We start from the raw sequence: 15,330 nt of genomic DNA, 5'->3' as shown, positions 1-15,330 counted from the left end.
GCCTTATGAGTAATATCAAGGTAAGAGCTGGTGGACTCCAGCGACTCCTTGCATCTTGTAGATCGGGAGGTCCTTTTCTTCAATCAAGCTTCTTCAAGCTGCTGCTGCTGCCTTTGAAGGAGATCCAACCAGTAAGTAATTTTAGTTTCCTGCATATATCCTTCCCCTCCATCCATCAAACCCTAACCTCCATTAAACCTGCAACTCCGACCTTAACTAGGACTCCCTCATAACTTCAGATCTGTCCATCAGTTTCAAACCCTACTTCCAGCCCACATTCCCTACACTTGACCTTAAACCTAGCCCTTAGTCTCCTCTACAACCCCTCCATTCCTCCACTCCATTAAACCTAAAACTGCAACTCAATTCTGCCCAGGATTGCAGAATTTTAAAACCTTCCCAAATCCAATTATTTTTATCCCATAATAACCCCCTAGACCTGCATATTAAAGCCATATAATACCCATTCCCAAATTCCCATCCTAAACCCTAGAATTAACCTAAATCCTAGTGCTGTCCATTCGAACCAGCAACCCCTTTTGCGATTGATCCTGTTGTCTGGCTCCTAGTAGGTCTCCTACCGATCTAGGACTACGTTAAGGGGTCTGCGAGAAGGGGGACAGACCAGATGGAATCATTTTTTAGGAGGTAGGAGAAAACCCATTTGACCCAGATGCAGTCATGCTTGGTGGAGATCTTCCAAATTAATTTTAGGATACCCGCAGTATTGAAGTCTTTGATTGTGCGCAGACCTAGACCTCCTTCACAATTAGGGAGACAAATGGAAGCCCAACTGATTGGATGGAGGAATTTGGAACAATCTTGATCTTTCCAGAGGAAAATACAGAAAAAAGATTTCATGGCTTTGATGGTGGATTTGGGGAGCGCATAGATACCACACCAGTAAATGTAGGAGGATTGGAAGACTGATCTAATTAGGACAATCCTACCTGTATATAAAAATTAATTACTTCAAAGCTTAGTTGATAATGTGGTATGGTACTGAAGAATGCCCCAACTTTGTTTGAAACAAAAGAATTATCATTGAGAATTCCCCAGCACTATACTTAGCCTTAAACATTAAATATAATATAAAATCACAGAGCTATTTTAGAAGATTCAATCAACAAAAGCTTCAATCATTATTTTTTGGGCATTCCTTAGCCCCAAAAGTAGTTTGTGTAATGAAATACATTATTTCAAAAAATTTCAACACATATGATCACACCTCTACATAGTAACTGACTGCAATCTTTGTTATTATAAGCAGAAGCCAGAACATGGTGTACCTGTACATGACAAGAATAACAAATACATCAGTCAAAATAATGAAATACAAAATTCTACTCATAAAATTATTCCAAAAGTTGTTTTCTTACTTAAAAATTGAGAAGCTACTCTCATGGATTCCCCTCCCAACATAAAGCTGATGCTGTAAAACATTTACAAGAGGAAATTTAAACACAAAACAATGAAACAACTAAAATGCCACAGCTTGAGAACTCACACACTGGAAGGAGATCCATAAGCAATAATCAGCAGTATATATGTCATACCTGGGACCACCACATCACGAGCATCACAATTTTAAATTTTGACTTTTCAAGAAATCGCCGAAGGAAGGGGAACATAAAAAGCAATGCAGCTAGCATATGTGGCAACAGGTAGATGAGTATGACAACAGCCCTGATATATATTGACTTTGCACCATTGCCAAACCAATTCTTTATAGTTTGTGCAAACCCAGGAGGATTCTCCCAATTGTAAGTGTAAGTCACATGTAAAACAATCACCCACGCAGCTGCTGACACAACCTTTAAGATATATCTTAGCTTTACTGCAAATGACATACTCCGTCTTGCTTTCCAGCTGAGGATTACATCCAGGACAGCTGCAGAAATGAAAATGTCAACTAATCAAATAACAAGACTTTTATAAACCATAAAAAAAAAAGGAAAATTAATTTTAGCAAAAATCTAAAATAGGACATAGTTTATTGAATAGAATAGATTTAGTTGCATTCAAATCTGCTTTTTCACTTAGAGAGAGAGAGAGAGAGAGAGAGGCAGCACAAGATTGAAACAAAGAAGCCTCTACTCGTCAGTGTGTTTTTGTACTTTTGTTCTTTCAAGATATTAAGATATGGGAAAAAGAAGGCTGCCAGGCTGCATGGCGCTTGTGCCCAGACACGACGAAATGACCGCTCCTCTCCTCGTGAAATGAAAAATCACATCGTTGTAGGATGCTCCCGCACGCTCTCATTGGCCCCACACTAGTGCAGGGGCCAGGCAGCCTGGCAGAGATCACCCTCCCTTAAGATATTTAATCGCTATCAAGTGTGGGACTCATTGCCCAAACGTGGGTTAGTCAAATATTTGAGGTTTGGGAAGTAGTTCTCTATCCGGGAGCGTGGAGTACGACGCATGCTAGTGCTTCCATGAGTCTATCTCTCTCCTCTCACAACAGAAGGGCAGATATGAAATTTCATTGGAAAAGGCGAGATAGACTCAAGGAAACACTAGTGTATGCTATAGTCCTGGACAGAGTTCATTTGCCCTTGAGTTTTATTAGGAAGCTAATTATATTAAGACATGGCAGGCTTAGGAAGTTTATTTGGTTTAGAATACTTCTTTTTTTGAACGAGAAAGAATGCTGCTTGGCTGAGTGTGTTATGTACTTATGTTAATGCTTCCCCGTGTGGTTGTGTCAATCTATCTCCTCCTACAATAGGGGACGAAAATATGCCATTTCATAGGAGGAGAGGGGAGATAGAAACAGGAGGTGCTAACGTAGCGTATGCAGCCTGCCAGCGTTCATTGTAACACCTTCATCGATTGGAATGAAAAGACGTTATTTTATTTGAAAAAGAAAACTGAGACTCTCTCCTCCTTTATTAGGGCATCATAGGAAGAGTAAGAGGGACAGCCAGATCAAGAAGAAGCCCATAAAGCCATAAGAGCTCACAAATACCATGTGTCATAGCACGAAATTCAGCTTCAACACTAGAACGAACCACAACAGCCTGCTTCTTACTTCTCCAACAAGAAACCAGGTTACTACCCACAATGGTGCCATAACCTGTAGTAGACCAACGATAATCAGGGGAGCCAGCCCAATCAACATATGTACAAGCCTCAACTCGAAGATGATGATGGGGAGAGAAAAGGATCCCACGGCCTGGAGCAGACTTCAAGTAATGGAGAATACGATGAACTACTTCTGTATGTGTGGAATATGGGTCATGCATATACTGACTGACTCAACAGAATTTTTCCTTCTCATGTGAAAAATTAATTTCATGTAGAAACCATCCTCTAGAAAAAACCCTAGCAACTAGAAAGCATAAACCCAGCGTCGCCACTCTAGAGCAGCCCGGCCTCATGGGCAGGCTGCTCCCCCCTCTCACCCTCCCTTTCTTCCTCCTCCATTTTTCCCTCTTCTTCATCGGGTTTTGGAGTCTGGTCGTGAGGTCGGGCTCCTCCTTCCCCCTTCTTCCTCCCTTCTCCTTCTCCTTCTCTCCCTCCCTTTCATCCTCCTCCACTTTCTCCTCTTATTCTTCAGGACTTGGAGTTTGGTCTTCTCGTTTGGACCAACGTAGTGCTAATGACCACCATCCTTGCTCGGTCTGCAGTCGTGCTAGTTGAATGCCCTCTTGGTTTGCCGTTTTCGTGGTCGTCAGCCAACCTGGTTTGCTGCCTCGCAAGTCACCCTCTCGCTAGGTCTGTCTCCAGGCTCGTTGGGGTCTCTCTTGCCTGGTCGCACTGCTTCGCTTGGCTTATGTAAAAAGCCTTAGAACTGAATGCTTGAGTAATCAATATGGATCACCAAGCTCCTTTATTTATAATCAAAGAGTTACAATAATCATACTAGAATTAGGAAAGCTACCCTTGCCTATTCATATTAGGAATACCCAAATTAGAATAGGCTAAGGGAGAACAAATATAAAAGAGGGCAAAACTACCCCTATCGGGTAAAACTACTTATTTTAACACGCCCCCTCAAGTTGGAGCATAAGTATCAAACATGCCCAACTTGACAAGAATAGGATGAAAAACTTTTCCACTTAATCCCTTAGTGAACACATCATCTAGTTGGTCAGGAAACTGCACAAAAGGAACACAGACCAACCCTTCTTCCAACCTTCTCTCTGATAAAATGCCTAACAACCTCCACATGCTTTGTACGATCATGCTGAACAGCATTGTGAGCAATGCTAATGGCAGCCTTGTTGTCACAATACAACATCATGGGAAGACGGATAGGAACACCAAGATCTTGCAACAAGCCTTTGAGCCATAGCAATTCACAAATACCCTGTGCCATAGCACGAAATTCTTAGATCTTGCCACCACGTTCTGCTTTTTACTACGCCATGTAACAAGGTTTCCACCAACAAACGAGCAATAGCCAGAGACGGACTTCCTATCAGAGGATCAGCCCAATCAACATCAGTATATGCTTCGACACGAAGATGGTCATTCGGAGACAGAAGAATTCCTTTTCTCGGGACTGACTTCAAGTAACGGAGAATTCAAAGAACAACATCCATGTGAGAAGAATGAGGATCATGAATGAACTGACTTACCATACTCACTACAACAGCTATATCTAGTCGTGTATGAGATAGATAAATAGGTTTGCCGACCAATCTTTGATAAGGACCTTTGTCAACAGGTTCACCCTCCTTTTCTTTAAGCCGTGTGGTAGCTTCCAAAGGTGTATCAAAAGGATGACACCCTAGCATTCTAGTCTCAGTCAGCAAATCTAGGATGTACTTGCTTTGAGAAAGAACGATGCTCTTAGAAGATCGAGCAACTTCTATCCCTAAAAAGTACTTTAGGTTTCCCAGATCTTTTATTTCAAATTGTTGGCCAAGGAAAGTCTTCAATTTGCTGATCTCATTATTATCATTCCCGATGACCACAATGTCATCCACATAGACTATGAGAATAGTTATTTTTTCACCATTCCTTTTTATAAACAGGGTATGATCAGCATTACTCTGCTTATAACTAGAGATGTAAACGGCTCGAATTCGGCTCGAATATGACAATTCCGTTACCGAATTCGTTTAACAAGTTCAATATCCGAATTCGTCTGTTTATCCGAACGGATATGAAAAACCTTGATCAGATTCGAATTCGTTAACGTTGCGGATATCCTGGACATCCGGATATTTGATTCGAACTGTGAATACCCATCTCCTGCGACAAGATTGCCTTGAAGAGATCCCACAATTCCGACTACAGGGACCTGTAAAGCGTAAATTTGAAGATGGTTCATCTGCTGGAAAGTGGCAAAATAAGACAAATCTGTGAAGTAAAGGCGTTTGTTGATCGTCACCGCTGAATCTAATTTCCCCAGTAAATCTTCATATATGTAGCAGACATTTATCATACTTTTGATGCATGGCTTGATATGCATTTTGAATTGAAAATATTGCAACTTTAATGCCTGCAAAGGAGTTAACATGAGAAGGAGAGGAAGGGATGCAGCAGCTACAAGAGGGATTCCCGCCACAAGCTTCTCCATCCAATAGCAGCACCTCCTCCAGATCAGAAACATTCCAAGCCAGTTAAGGTAAATCTTGTTGCTGTCTCTTCCTCCAGCATTCTTCCTCTTAATCTTGGGTCTGAATCGAGAAGAGGAAGAGACAAGGAAATCAAAAAGGGTAAAGTGAAGAAGAAGGAACAGAGGAAAGAACGAAGTACGAAAAAGAAGGAATAATAAAAAAAACCCTAGTACTCCACCCCGTCTCCACTATGGTTTTTTTAATTTAAAAAATTAAATTAATGATGTCTAACTGTCCACTAACAAGTTTTACAATATATGGTATTATTAAATTAATATTTACTTAAGTCCATAAACGGAGAGGTTAACGAATCAGATAATATCCGATCGAATTTTGGCATATCCGAATTCGTATCCGATTAATATTCGAACGGATACGGATAGTTTCCGGATAGTAATTTGCCGAATACGGATACCCCCAAACGAATACGAATGCGAATTGAATTCGGATTTTCGACTATCCGTTTACATCTCTACTTATAACCCACAGAAACCATAGCCTTGTGCAACTGTCCAAACCATGCATGGGGTGACTGCTTCAGCCCGTATACAGTACGCTTCAATTTACACACTTTGCCGCTGGTTTTATCACATGAGAAACCCGGTGGAATATCGATATACACTTCCCCCATAAGCTCTCCATGGAGGAAGGCATTCTTAACATCTAACTGCTACAATTCCCATCCCAGATTTACTGCACAAGATAGTAGTACCCTGACAGTGTTCAGCTTTGCAACTAGTGCAAAGGTCTCCTGATAGTCGATCCCATAAGTCTGAGTAAATCCCTTTGCCACCAATCGTGCTTTGTATCAATCCACAGTGCCATCTACCTTCTGTTTCACTACAAACACCCACTTACATCCAACTGGTTTCTTTCCTGGAGGAAGAACCACAAGCTCCCATGTATCATTCTTTTATAAGGCTTTCATTTCTTCCATCATTGCTGTCTTCCACTTTCCGTCTGTAAAAGCTTCCTGCCAATTTTAGGGAATACGAACAGAAGAAAGAGAAGAGACAAACGTATGGAAGGATGGAGAAAGGGAATCATAAGAGACTACATGAGAAATGGGATGCGGAGTACAAGCCCGAATACCTTTGCAATGAGCAATAGGTAAGTCCGGAGAAGAAGGAGAAGAAGGAGAAGGAATAGAGATGTTACCTGGAGAATGATCTAGTTCCAGGGCCGACAACTGGATTGGTACTGGTGCTGCAGTGGATGGTAGCTGCGTGTTTTTTGAATGTCCCCTGCGATAGGTTTTGAGATTAGAATCATTAATTTTCTTTTGAAATTCCCTAATGGTTTATTGGCCTAGATTCAACTCCCCCTGAAGGGGATTTTCAACATCATCTAAGTTCTCCCCCTAGGGAAAATCCTCTCTGTCTTCAGTAGGAGGGAGGGGAGGAGCAAAAGGCTCAAGAGGGGTGGGGTCAATATTCGGTTGGTTCTGCACAGGAAGCTCAACCAACACATCTTCCCTGAAATTCTCCCCCTGAAGAGGTGTAAATGGATAATAGGAGAGAGCTTCATGAAAGATAACATCTATACTGACCAAGGTACGACGGGTGGGGGGTGGTAACATTTATAACCCTTTTAGGATGGAGAATATCCCAAGAAAATCCAACGGACGCCACAGGGTTCAAGTTTGGCTGGGATCTAGCATCCCTAACATAACAAACACAACCAAAAACTTTAGGTGGAACGACAAAGGAGGAATATCCCTGTAATAAAGTAGCAACGGTTTGTGAGTCAAGGACTCAGGTAGGCAGCCTATTAATGAGATAGGCTACAGTAAGGACAGCATCTCCCCAATATTGGGAAGGAATAGAATGGGCAAACATAATAGACCGAGACACCTCAAGGAGGTGGCGGTTTTTCCTTTTAGCCACACCATTTTGGGCTGGGGTATCGACGCAACTGGTCTGATGGAGGATTCCATGGGCAGCAAGATAGTGTTGGAACTGACCATCCATATATTCTTTGCCATTGTTACTCCGCAATATCTTGAGAGTGGCATTGTATTGGGTCTGAACCATTTTATGAAAATTTTGTCAGGAGAAGACATCACTTTTGTTATGCATTAAATAAACCCGTGTACTCCTAGAATAACAATCAATAAAAGAAACAAACCAACGATGGCCTTTGAGGAAGGTTTTCGGCTAGGTCCCCAAACATCAGAATGAACAAGATTAAAAGGAGAAGAACTTCTTTTATTAGAAATAGAATAAGTGGAACGATGTTGTTTGGCCAAAATACAGGCCTCACAAAAAAATTAGTCCTTATTACACTCTTTAACTAATGCTGGAAATAAAAAAGACAATGAGCCTAAAGGGGGATGACCTAGTATTTTATGCCATTGTTGAAGTTCAAAAGAAACTAATGAGCTTTGATGAAGAGGAGAAGGAAGTGGTGATGGTGGTGAAGTAGGACTCCCATTATCAAGTAGGTACAATCCACCATGTATCTTACCACATCCAATTGTCGCCCCCATTGCCAGATCCTAAAAAACACAGTGTGAAGGGAAAAAAGTTACTTTGCAATTTAAATCAAGGGTAAGATTACTGATGGATAGAAGATTAGTGGTAAATTTAAGGATATGTAAAACAGATGATAAATTTAGAAAAGGAGAGCAACTGATAGATCCTTTCCCAGAGACAAAAGAGAGAGAACCATCAGCTACTCAAACTTTATCTTTAACAGAAGTAGGAGAATAACGATGAAATAGACTAGAGGATCCAGTTATATGATCAGTGGCACCAGAGTCTGTGATCCAGGGAGAAGAGACTACTGATGCACAATGACCAACAAAAGAAATACCTGAGTGGGCTAAATTTGAACCTGGAGGGTTAGAAGAACTGGCAGGATTCGATGTAGTAGAAGTAGCGGAAGGCTGTAACATACGACGGAAAGCCTAAAGTTCATCCTTGGATAGTCCAGTGTCCGCAGTAGTAGTGACAGCCTCAGTATGATTAGCTTTGTTTATCGATTTCTGAGCAGCACGCTTAGCTTCAAAGTCGGCTGGTTTTCCATGTATCTTCCAACATGTGGCCTTAGTGTGCCGCAACTTACCATAATGAGCACATTAGACTGCTGCCTTTTCAAACTTAAGATTTCCAGCAATAAGAGGAGTAGAACCAGTCCCAGTGTGTAAAGCTGAACGATCTGGAGGTGTAGTATTAAGCTTAGCTGCACGTCGTTGATCTTCAATATGAACCAATGCATAGGACTGTTCCAATGTAGGGAAGGGATCCTTGCTTAGAATCTGAACCCTAATTGGATCGTATTAAACATTAAGGCCAGCCAAAAAGTCATAAACCCTAATTTTATCGACATGCATCCTGTACACAGCAATGTCAATGGCAGTAGTGGGTTGATAATCAGAGTAATGATCAAGCTCTTGCCAACACTTGCGAAGTAGCATAGTATTGAGAGATAGTCAACTCATTTTGTTTAGTATCATGAATTTTTTTCCTTAACTCATATACCTGAGCATCATTCCCAACATGGGAATAGGTATCCTTTGCGGCCTTCCATATCTAGGCAGCAGTGTCAAGGAGAAGATAACCGGGTGCAATGGAAGAATGCATAGAATGTATAAGATATGACATTACCATAGAGTCATTAGATAACCACCGAGTCAGGGCAGGTCCTTCTTCAATAGGTTTGGGAAGGCTGCCTATAAGGTGTCTTGTGTAGCCACGGCCAGCAATAGTAAGGTAAGTAGACCTTGACCACATCAAATAATTAGTCCCATCTAGTTCCATCTAGTTTAGTGGGAGAAGCAAAAGGAAGGTACTTTGGACGAGCAGATCCATCTGAGTCTGCTAAAGTAAGATCAGACATGATACCAAAAGTGTTCAAGACACGGGTTTTGAAATTCCCACAAATTGAACCGTCAGAATAGGCTCAAACTTGGATCGAATTCTCTTCATGTAGTATGTAACAAGTCCTTAAAAATCAGCAACTTCTGATGAATAAATAAAAAACCCTAGCAGGGCAGATGTCAGAATCGAGTAGAATCCTGGGTTTTGAGATTTCAGAATTTTCAGGTGTCAGAATAGGCTGAAACTGAGGTCGAGTTTCCCTCTAGTGGTAAGGAAGATGTCCTCCAAAAATTAGCTCCTTCTGATGAGCCAATAAAAAGCCCTAAATTTATGAAAATTTAGGAAAAAACCTTGAATGAGAGAAATCGCAGGGTTGAATCTGAATTTGTGTTGATTCAAATCTGCAGTCTTCAATCAGGGAAGGGTGGGCAGGAATCAATCTCCAAAAAAAAAAAATAGAAATCAAGCTTGAGTTGAAGTAGCAGCTCGAACCCCAGGATATTTGATCTTCAATGAGGTGACATTGAGGGCAGCAGCTAAATCTTCATTAGATCACCTCATAGTTGCTGCCCTGAATGAGAGAGAGAGAGAGACCAAGAGTGGTGGAGAAGAAGAAAACCAGAAACCGAGAAGGGTGGAGAACAAAAAACCTAAAAAAAAAAGGAGAAAGCTGCTCTTCTAGATCAGAGTTGTCTCTGATACCATGTAAAAATCCTTAGAACTGAATGCTTGAGTAATCAATATGGATCACCAAGCTCCTTTATTTATAATCAAAGAGTTACAATAATCATACTAGAATTAAGAAAGCTACCCTTGCCTATTCATATTAGGACTACCCAAATAAGAATAGGCTAAAGGAGAACAAATATAAAAGAGGACACAACTACTCCTATCGGGTAGAACTACTTATTCTAACCGCTTACATCTACGACAACCGCTCACTTCGCTGGGTCGCCTCCCTTTTTGGCTGCCTTCCTCGTTTGGTCTGCTAGCCCGTCTCTTCACCTCCTGCCCATTCGCCTTCTCCCTCGCCAGCCCGCTTGGACTGCAGCTGCTTGGCTGCCAGCCCCACTTGGTCAGCCTTTTGTTTGAACTTCCTGGCTCGCTCGGTTAACACCATATTACTGCCAGCTACATAGCCTGCCCTCTGCAAGCCATGATCGGCCGGCAGCCGCTTCGCCATTGCCCTGTGCAAGGCCGGTGACCCTCCGACGTGGCTGTCACCTCCGCTTGGCCAGCTGCCCGCTTGGCCGTGGCCCTCCGCAAGGCCAGCACCCCTCTGTAGTGGCTGTTTATTTGCCGGTGATGCTCCGATTCTCATCTTGGCGGTTGGTTAATGTTGTGTTGAGATAATTGGTTTAGGGTTTGTGGTTCCCTACTTGGAATTGAATTGGCTACCCTTTTATTGGACTTCCTTGCTCTTGTGGGCTTTTCAATTTTCTACTAGGCTTCCTTCTTTGTCTTTGTGCCCATGTGGGCTTTTGAATTTTGCAGGCCTAGCCTCCTCTCAGGTAGGGCCTTGTAATTTGTTTGCGGCTTGTACACTCTTTGTAACCTTGTACGCTCCCCTCCCCCCATTTCTTTCCTTTGGTAATGAATCTATTTATTCATAAAAAAAAAAACATAAGCAATGTTAGGACGGGTATGAGCAAGAAATCAATCGGCCAACCAAACGTTGATATCTTCCTGTTGGATTGTATGGGCCAGAATACCGTGGGGGTATTCTGGACTTTTTTCAATTTTTATTTCATGTACAGCCATGTCGGCTATGTTAGGGACAATTCTGTTCATGTATTTTCTATTCCTTATTATAAATATATGGCTTGGGCTCTACCTTAGAGAATCCAAGCATTATTCTCTAATTCTAATCTGTTAACATGGTATTAGAGCAGGTTGTGAATTAGGGACCTTCCCTTCCCTCCGTTCTCGATTTTTTCCTCCCCTTCACTCTTGATTTTTTTGTTCCCTTCTTTTTCTTCTTCTTCTGTCTTGATCTCCTTTGTCTTTATTCTCCCACTAGGGCAGCACTGATGAGGTGATCTACAGATCCAGTTGCTGCCCTCAATTACCTCATTCCATGCTGCAGTTTTTTTATCGATAGGGACAAGTTACCTGCCTGTGATATTTGGAGCTTCAAGTTTTTTTGGGATTGCTTCCATCTCTGCTACAAGGAACCAATCTTCCTCTTTGAAGACCAAGAACTGCAGCAAGCTCTCTTCTCTGATTCAATTCCTATCTCCAGTTGTATTGAAGACCTCCTAAGATCAATTTTTCACAAACAGAGGGTTTTTTTCAAAACCCTGACAACTATCGATCTTGGAGTTGCTGATTTCTATTGATTCTGATTTTTTGAAGGGTGGTTCACTACTTATAAAGCCACACTCAATACAATTTGAGCTTTAACAATTCAGTTTTTGGGCCCATTCTTCCCTACATCGATTTCAGCAAAACAGGGTTTTTTCTCAAAACCCTGACAATATCGATTTAGGGGTTTCACTTGTCTGCTGCTGCTGATTTTTGGAGACATATATTCTCCGATTGAAAGGGGATTCTCCTCCAATTTTCAGCCCTTAACTTGAAGGAATTCTTGGGTTTCTCATCACCACAGCCCTTCTCTGCAATTTGGGTTCTCTGCTGCATTATGGGTGACTATGAAGTCTCTACTGGCACTTCTGCTGCTGATGGGCTTGGTAGTAATGACAACCGTGATCTCCTCCCTAATCCTATCAAACTGGATGGGAGCAATTATCTGATCTAGTGTCGTTCGGCTTACTTTGCTATTGCTGGCCATGGGCTTACTGGCCATATTGATGGTACTACTGCTATGCCGACTTCTCATGTCCTATTAGATTGGCTCAATGCAATCAGACCTTGCCAGTGGTTTCCTTCTCCTTGATACAGCCCATCAAATCTGGTCTGCTTGCAAGGCAACATATGGACAGCTCAGTAATGATGCACAGGTGTATGAACTCCGGAAAAAAGCCAATAATACTACTCAGGGGAGTAATCTGTCTCCAAGTACTATGCTACCTTGCGTAGTCTCTGGCAGCAATTGGACCATTTTTCTGATTACCACCCCACTACAGTTGCTGATATCACTGCATATAAGAAGCATCTGGACAAAACCAGGGTGTATGATTTTTTGGTTGGTTTGAACATGGAGTATGACCAGATTCGTGTTCAAGTGTTAGGTCATTCCCCTTTTCCCACACTTGAACAATCCTATGCTTTGGTCTCCTCTGAAGAGAACCGTCGAGCTGCTATGCTCCACCCTCCTGTTACTGACAGATCAACCCTCCAGACTGCTGCCCAGTCTACTCCTGCACCTGTCGGACATGTTTCTCTTGGTGATTCTACCATAGGGACTGTTACTTGTGAGCATTGTCAAAAGCCTTACCACACCAAAGAGAAATGCTGGAAGCTTCACGGGAAACCAGCTGACTTTGAGGCCAAACGGGCTGCCAAGAAGAAGACAAAAAATAAGGCAAACCACTCTAAATCTGTTCGTACAGCCCCGGCTACTGACATTGGTCTATTCCAGGATGATCTACAAGCATTCGTACGTGTGCAAAGGTCTTTCGCAGCTGCTGCCTCTACTACATCAGCTACTGCCAAATCTTCTGCTCCTTCAGGTTCACACTTTGCCCAGTCAGGTATTCCATTTGGTGGTCATTGTGCTTTTGTAGCTTCCCATCCTTGGATCCTAGATTCTGGGGCTACAGACCACATGACCGGTTCCTCTAGCCTATTCCATCGATATTCTCCCACTTCTGGAAAAGACAAGGTCAAAGTAGCTGATGGTTCCCTTTCCTCCATATTTGGAAAAGGAATCATCAACTGCGCTTCCTCCCTTCCTTTGTCTTCTGTTTTGCACATTCCTAATTTTACTACTAACCTTCTTTCCATTTGTAATATTACTCGTGATCTCCACTGCAAAGTAACTTTTTTTCCTTCCCATTGTGTTTTTCAGAATCTGGCCTCTGGGAAGACGATTGAATTGGGTAAAGTGCACGGTGGACGGTACCTGCTTGATGATGGTCGTCTCTCTCCACCACCATTACCTTCTCCGCTACACCAGAACTCCTTAGTCTCTTCTGAACTTTACTAATGGCACTCTAGATTAGCTCACTCTCCATTAGGCATTTTAGCACATTTATTTTCTACTTTGGTCACCAAATGTAATAAGGATGATTTTTTTTGTAACCCTTATGTTCTGACCAAACAGACACGTTCCACTTATTCTCTATCAAATAAAAGGAGTTCTTCTTGTTTTCATTTGATGCATTTTAATGTTTGGGGGCCTAGTCGTAAAACTTCTCTTTTTAGCCATCGTTGGTTTGTCTCCTTTATTGACTGTCATTCTAGAAAGACATGGGTATATCTTATGCACACAAAAAATCACGTTTTTGCATGTTTTCAGCATTTTCATAAAATGATCCAAACTCAGTTCCAGGTTACTCTCAAATTTTTGAGAAGTGACAATAGGACTGAGTATAAGGAATCCCAAATTTCAAAAATATTTTGTTGATCATGGGATTATACATCAGACTAGTTCTGTCGATACCCTAGCCCAAAATGGTGTGGCGGAAAGAAAGAACCGCCACTTGTTAGAAGTGGCAAGAGCACTGATGTTTGCTCGGCATGTTCCATCCCAATATTGGGGTGATGCTGTCTTAACTGCAGCTTATCTCATTAATTGGTTACCTTCCCGAGTTCTTCATTCCCGTAGCCCAACTGAAGTTTTGCTTGGGAATTCCTCCTTTGTAGTTACTCCCAAAGTGTTTGGTTGTGTCTGTTATGCTAGGGATACCAAATCTCCTGGCAAACTTGACGGTGCATATTTTTGGGTTGTTCTCCTACCCAGAAAGGTTATACCATCCTCCTTCCCATTGTACTATGGTCAATATGGATGTCATTTTTCATAAAAACCTTTCCTATTATTCTTCCCCACCTCTTCAGGGGGAGAGTTCTAGTGAAGATGTGGTTCCTTCTCTTGAGGTTCCCCTTCTTTTATCTCCTATGGTTGCTAACTCGCCTCCTCTGGCTGATGACCAGCCTCCCATGGTTGTTGCCCAGCCTCCTATGGCTGCTGCCTAGCCTCCTATGAATGTTGTCCAGCCTCCTATGACTGCTGCCCAATCTCCTTTGATTGCTGCCCCTTCACCCAAAGGGAATCCATTACAGGGGGAGATCATGGAAACAAGTTGTGGTGATGTTCCTATTCAAGGGGAGCTGACTCCAGTATACAGAACCATTAGTAAATTTCAGAAGGCCATTAACGACTCCGACATTCTCACTTATAAAAAGAGATGTTCTAGCAAAGGGCAGCTTCAATCCACCACAGCACCAATACCTATCCAGTTGCCGACTCAAGACCCACATCCTTCTTCTCCTGGCAAGCCTTCCTCTTCCGACCTACCTATTGCTCATCGCAAAGGTACTAGGACTTGCACTCAGCATCCCATTTCTCGTTTTGTTTCTTATAGTTCTCTTTCTCCTTCTTTTCGTGCATTTGTATCCTCTCTTTCTTTTGTTTCCATTCCTAAAAATTGGCAGGAAGCATCTACAAATGGAAATTGGAAGGCAGCAATGTTGGAAGAAATGAGAGCATTGATGTGAGACCCACCTCTAATTTGAACCTTTTTGAACTTGTATGATTGCAGGTGCTGGTTCAGTGTCCATGTGAAACCCGGTCAAATTTTCGAATAAATTTGAACTTTTGGAACTTGTGTGATTTCAGGTTCCAGCTCTCAGTTTATGGTAGCATCGATGCTATGGACTATATCGGTCGAGGATACAGACGAATCTCTCGACACTCCTATGGAGGACTCCAGGGATTCTTATCAGCTTGCTCTGTTGGAGTCAGAGGACCCCCGTGAAACCCCGCACCGGAGTTACTTGTGCCGGATCTGCTCTCTGGAGGCCATGCAAAGGCTC

At 42.2% G+C, this 15,330-nt stretch overlaps 1 protein-coding gene across 1 annotated transcript in view; it reads right to left on the bottom strand.

Moving 5' to 3' along the window:
- Positions 1 to 15,330, bottom strand: part of LOC122643845 (callose synthase 3-like) — a 108,703-nt gene that overhangs the window by 47,005 nt on the left and 46,368 nt on the right. Inside the window, exons 15-17 of the mRNA XM_043837420.1 lie at positions 1,557 to 1,891; positions 1,380 to 1,432; positions 1,229 to 1,289 (exon numbers count right to left, since the gene is read on the bottom strand). Coding sequence (XP_043693355.1) covers positions 1,229 to 1,289; positions 1,380 to 1,432; positions 1,557 to 1,891 — 449 coding nt within the window. The remainder of the gene's footprint in view (positions 1 to 1,228; positions 1,290 to 1,379; positions 1,433 to 1,556; positions 1,892 to 15,330) is intronic.

Source organism: Telopea speciosissima, chromosome 10 (assembly GCF_018873765.1).
Source record: "Telopea speciosissima isolate NSW1024214 ecotype Mountain lineage chromosome 10, Tspe_v1, whole genome shotgun sequence".
NCBI lineage: Eukaryota > Viridiplantae > Streptophyta > Magnoliopsida > Proteales > Proteaceae > Telopea > Telopea speciosissima.
This window is presented reverse-complemented; position numbering and strand designations above follow the sequence as displayed.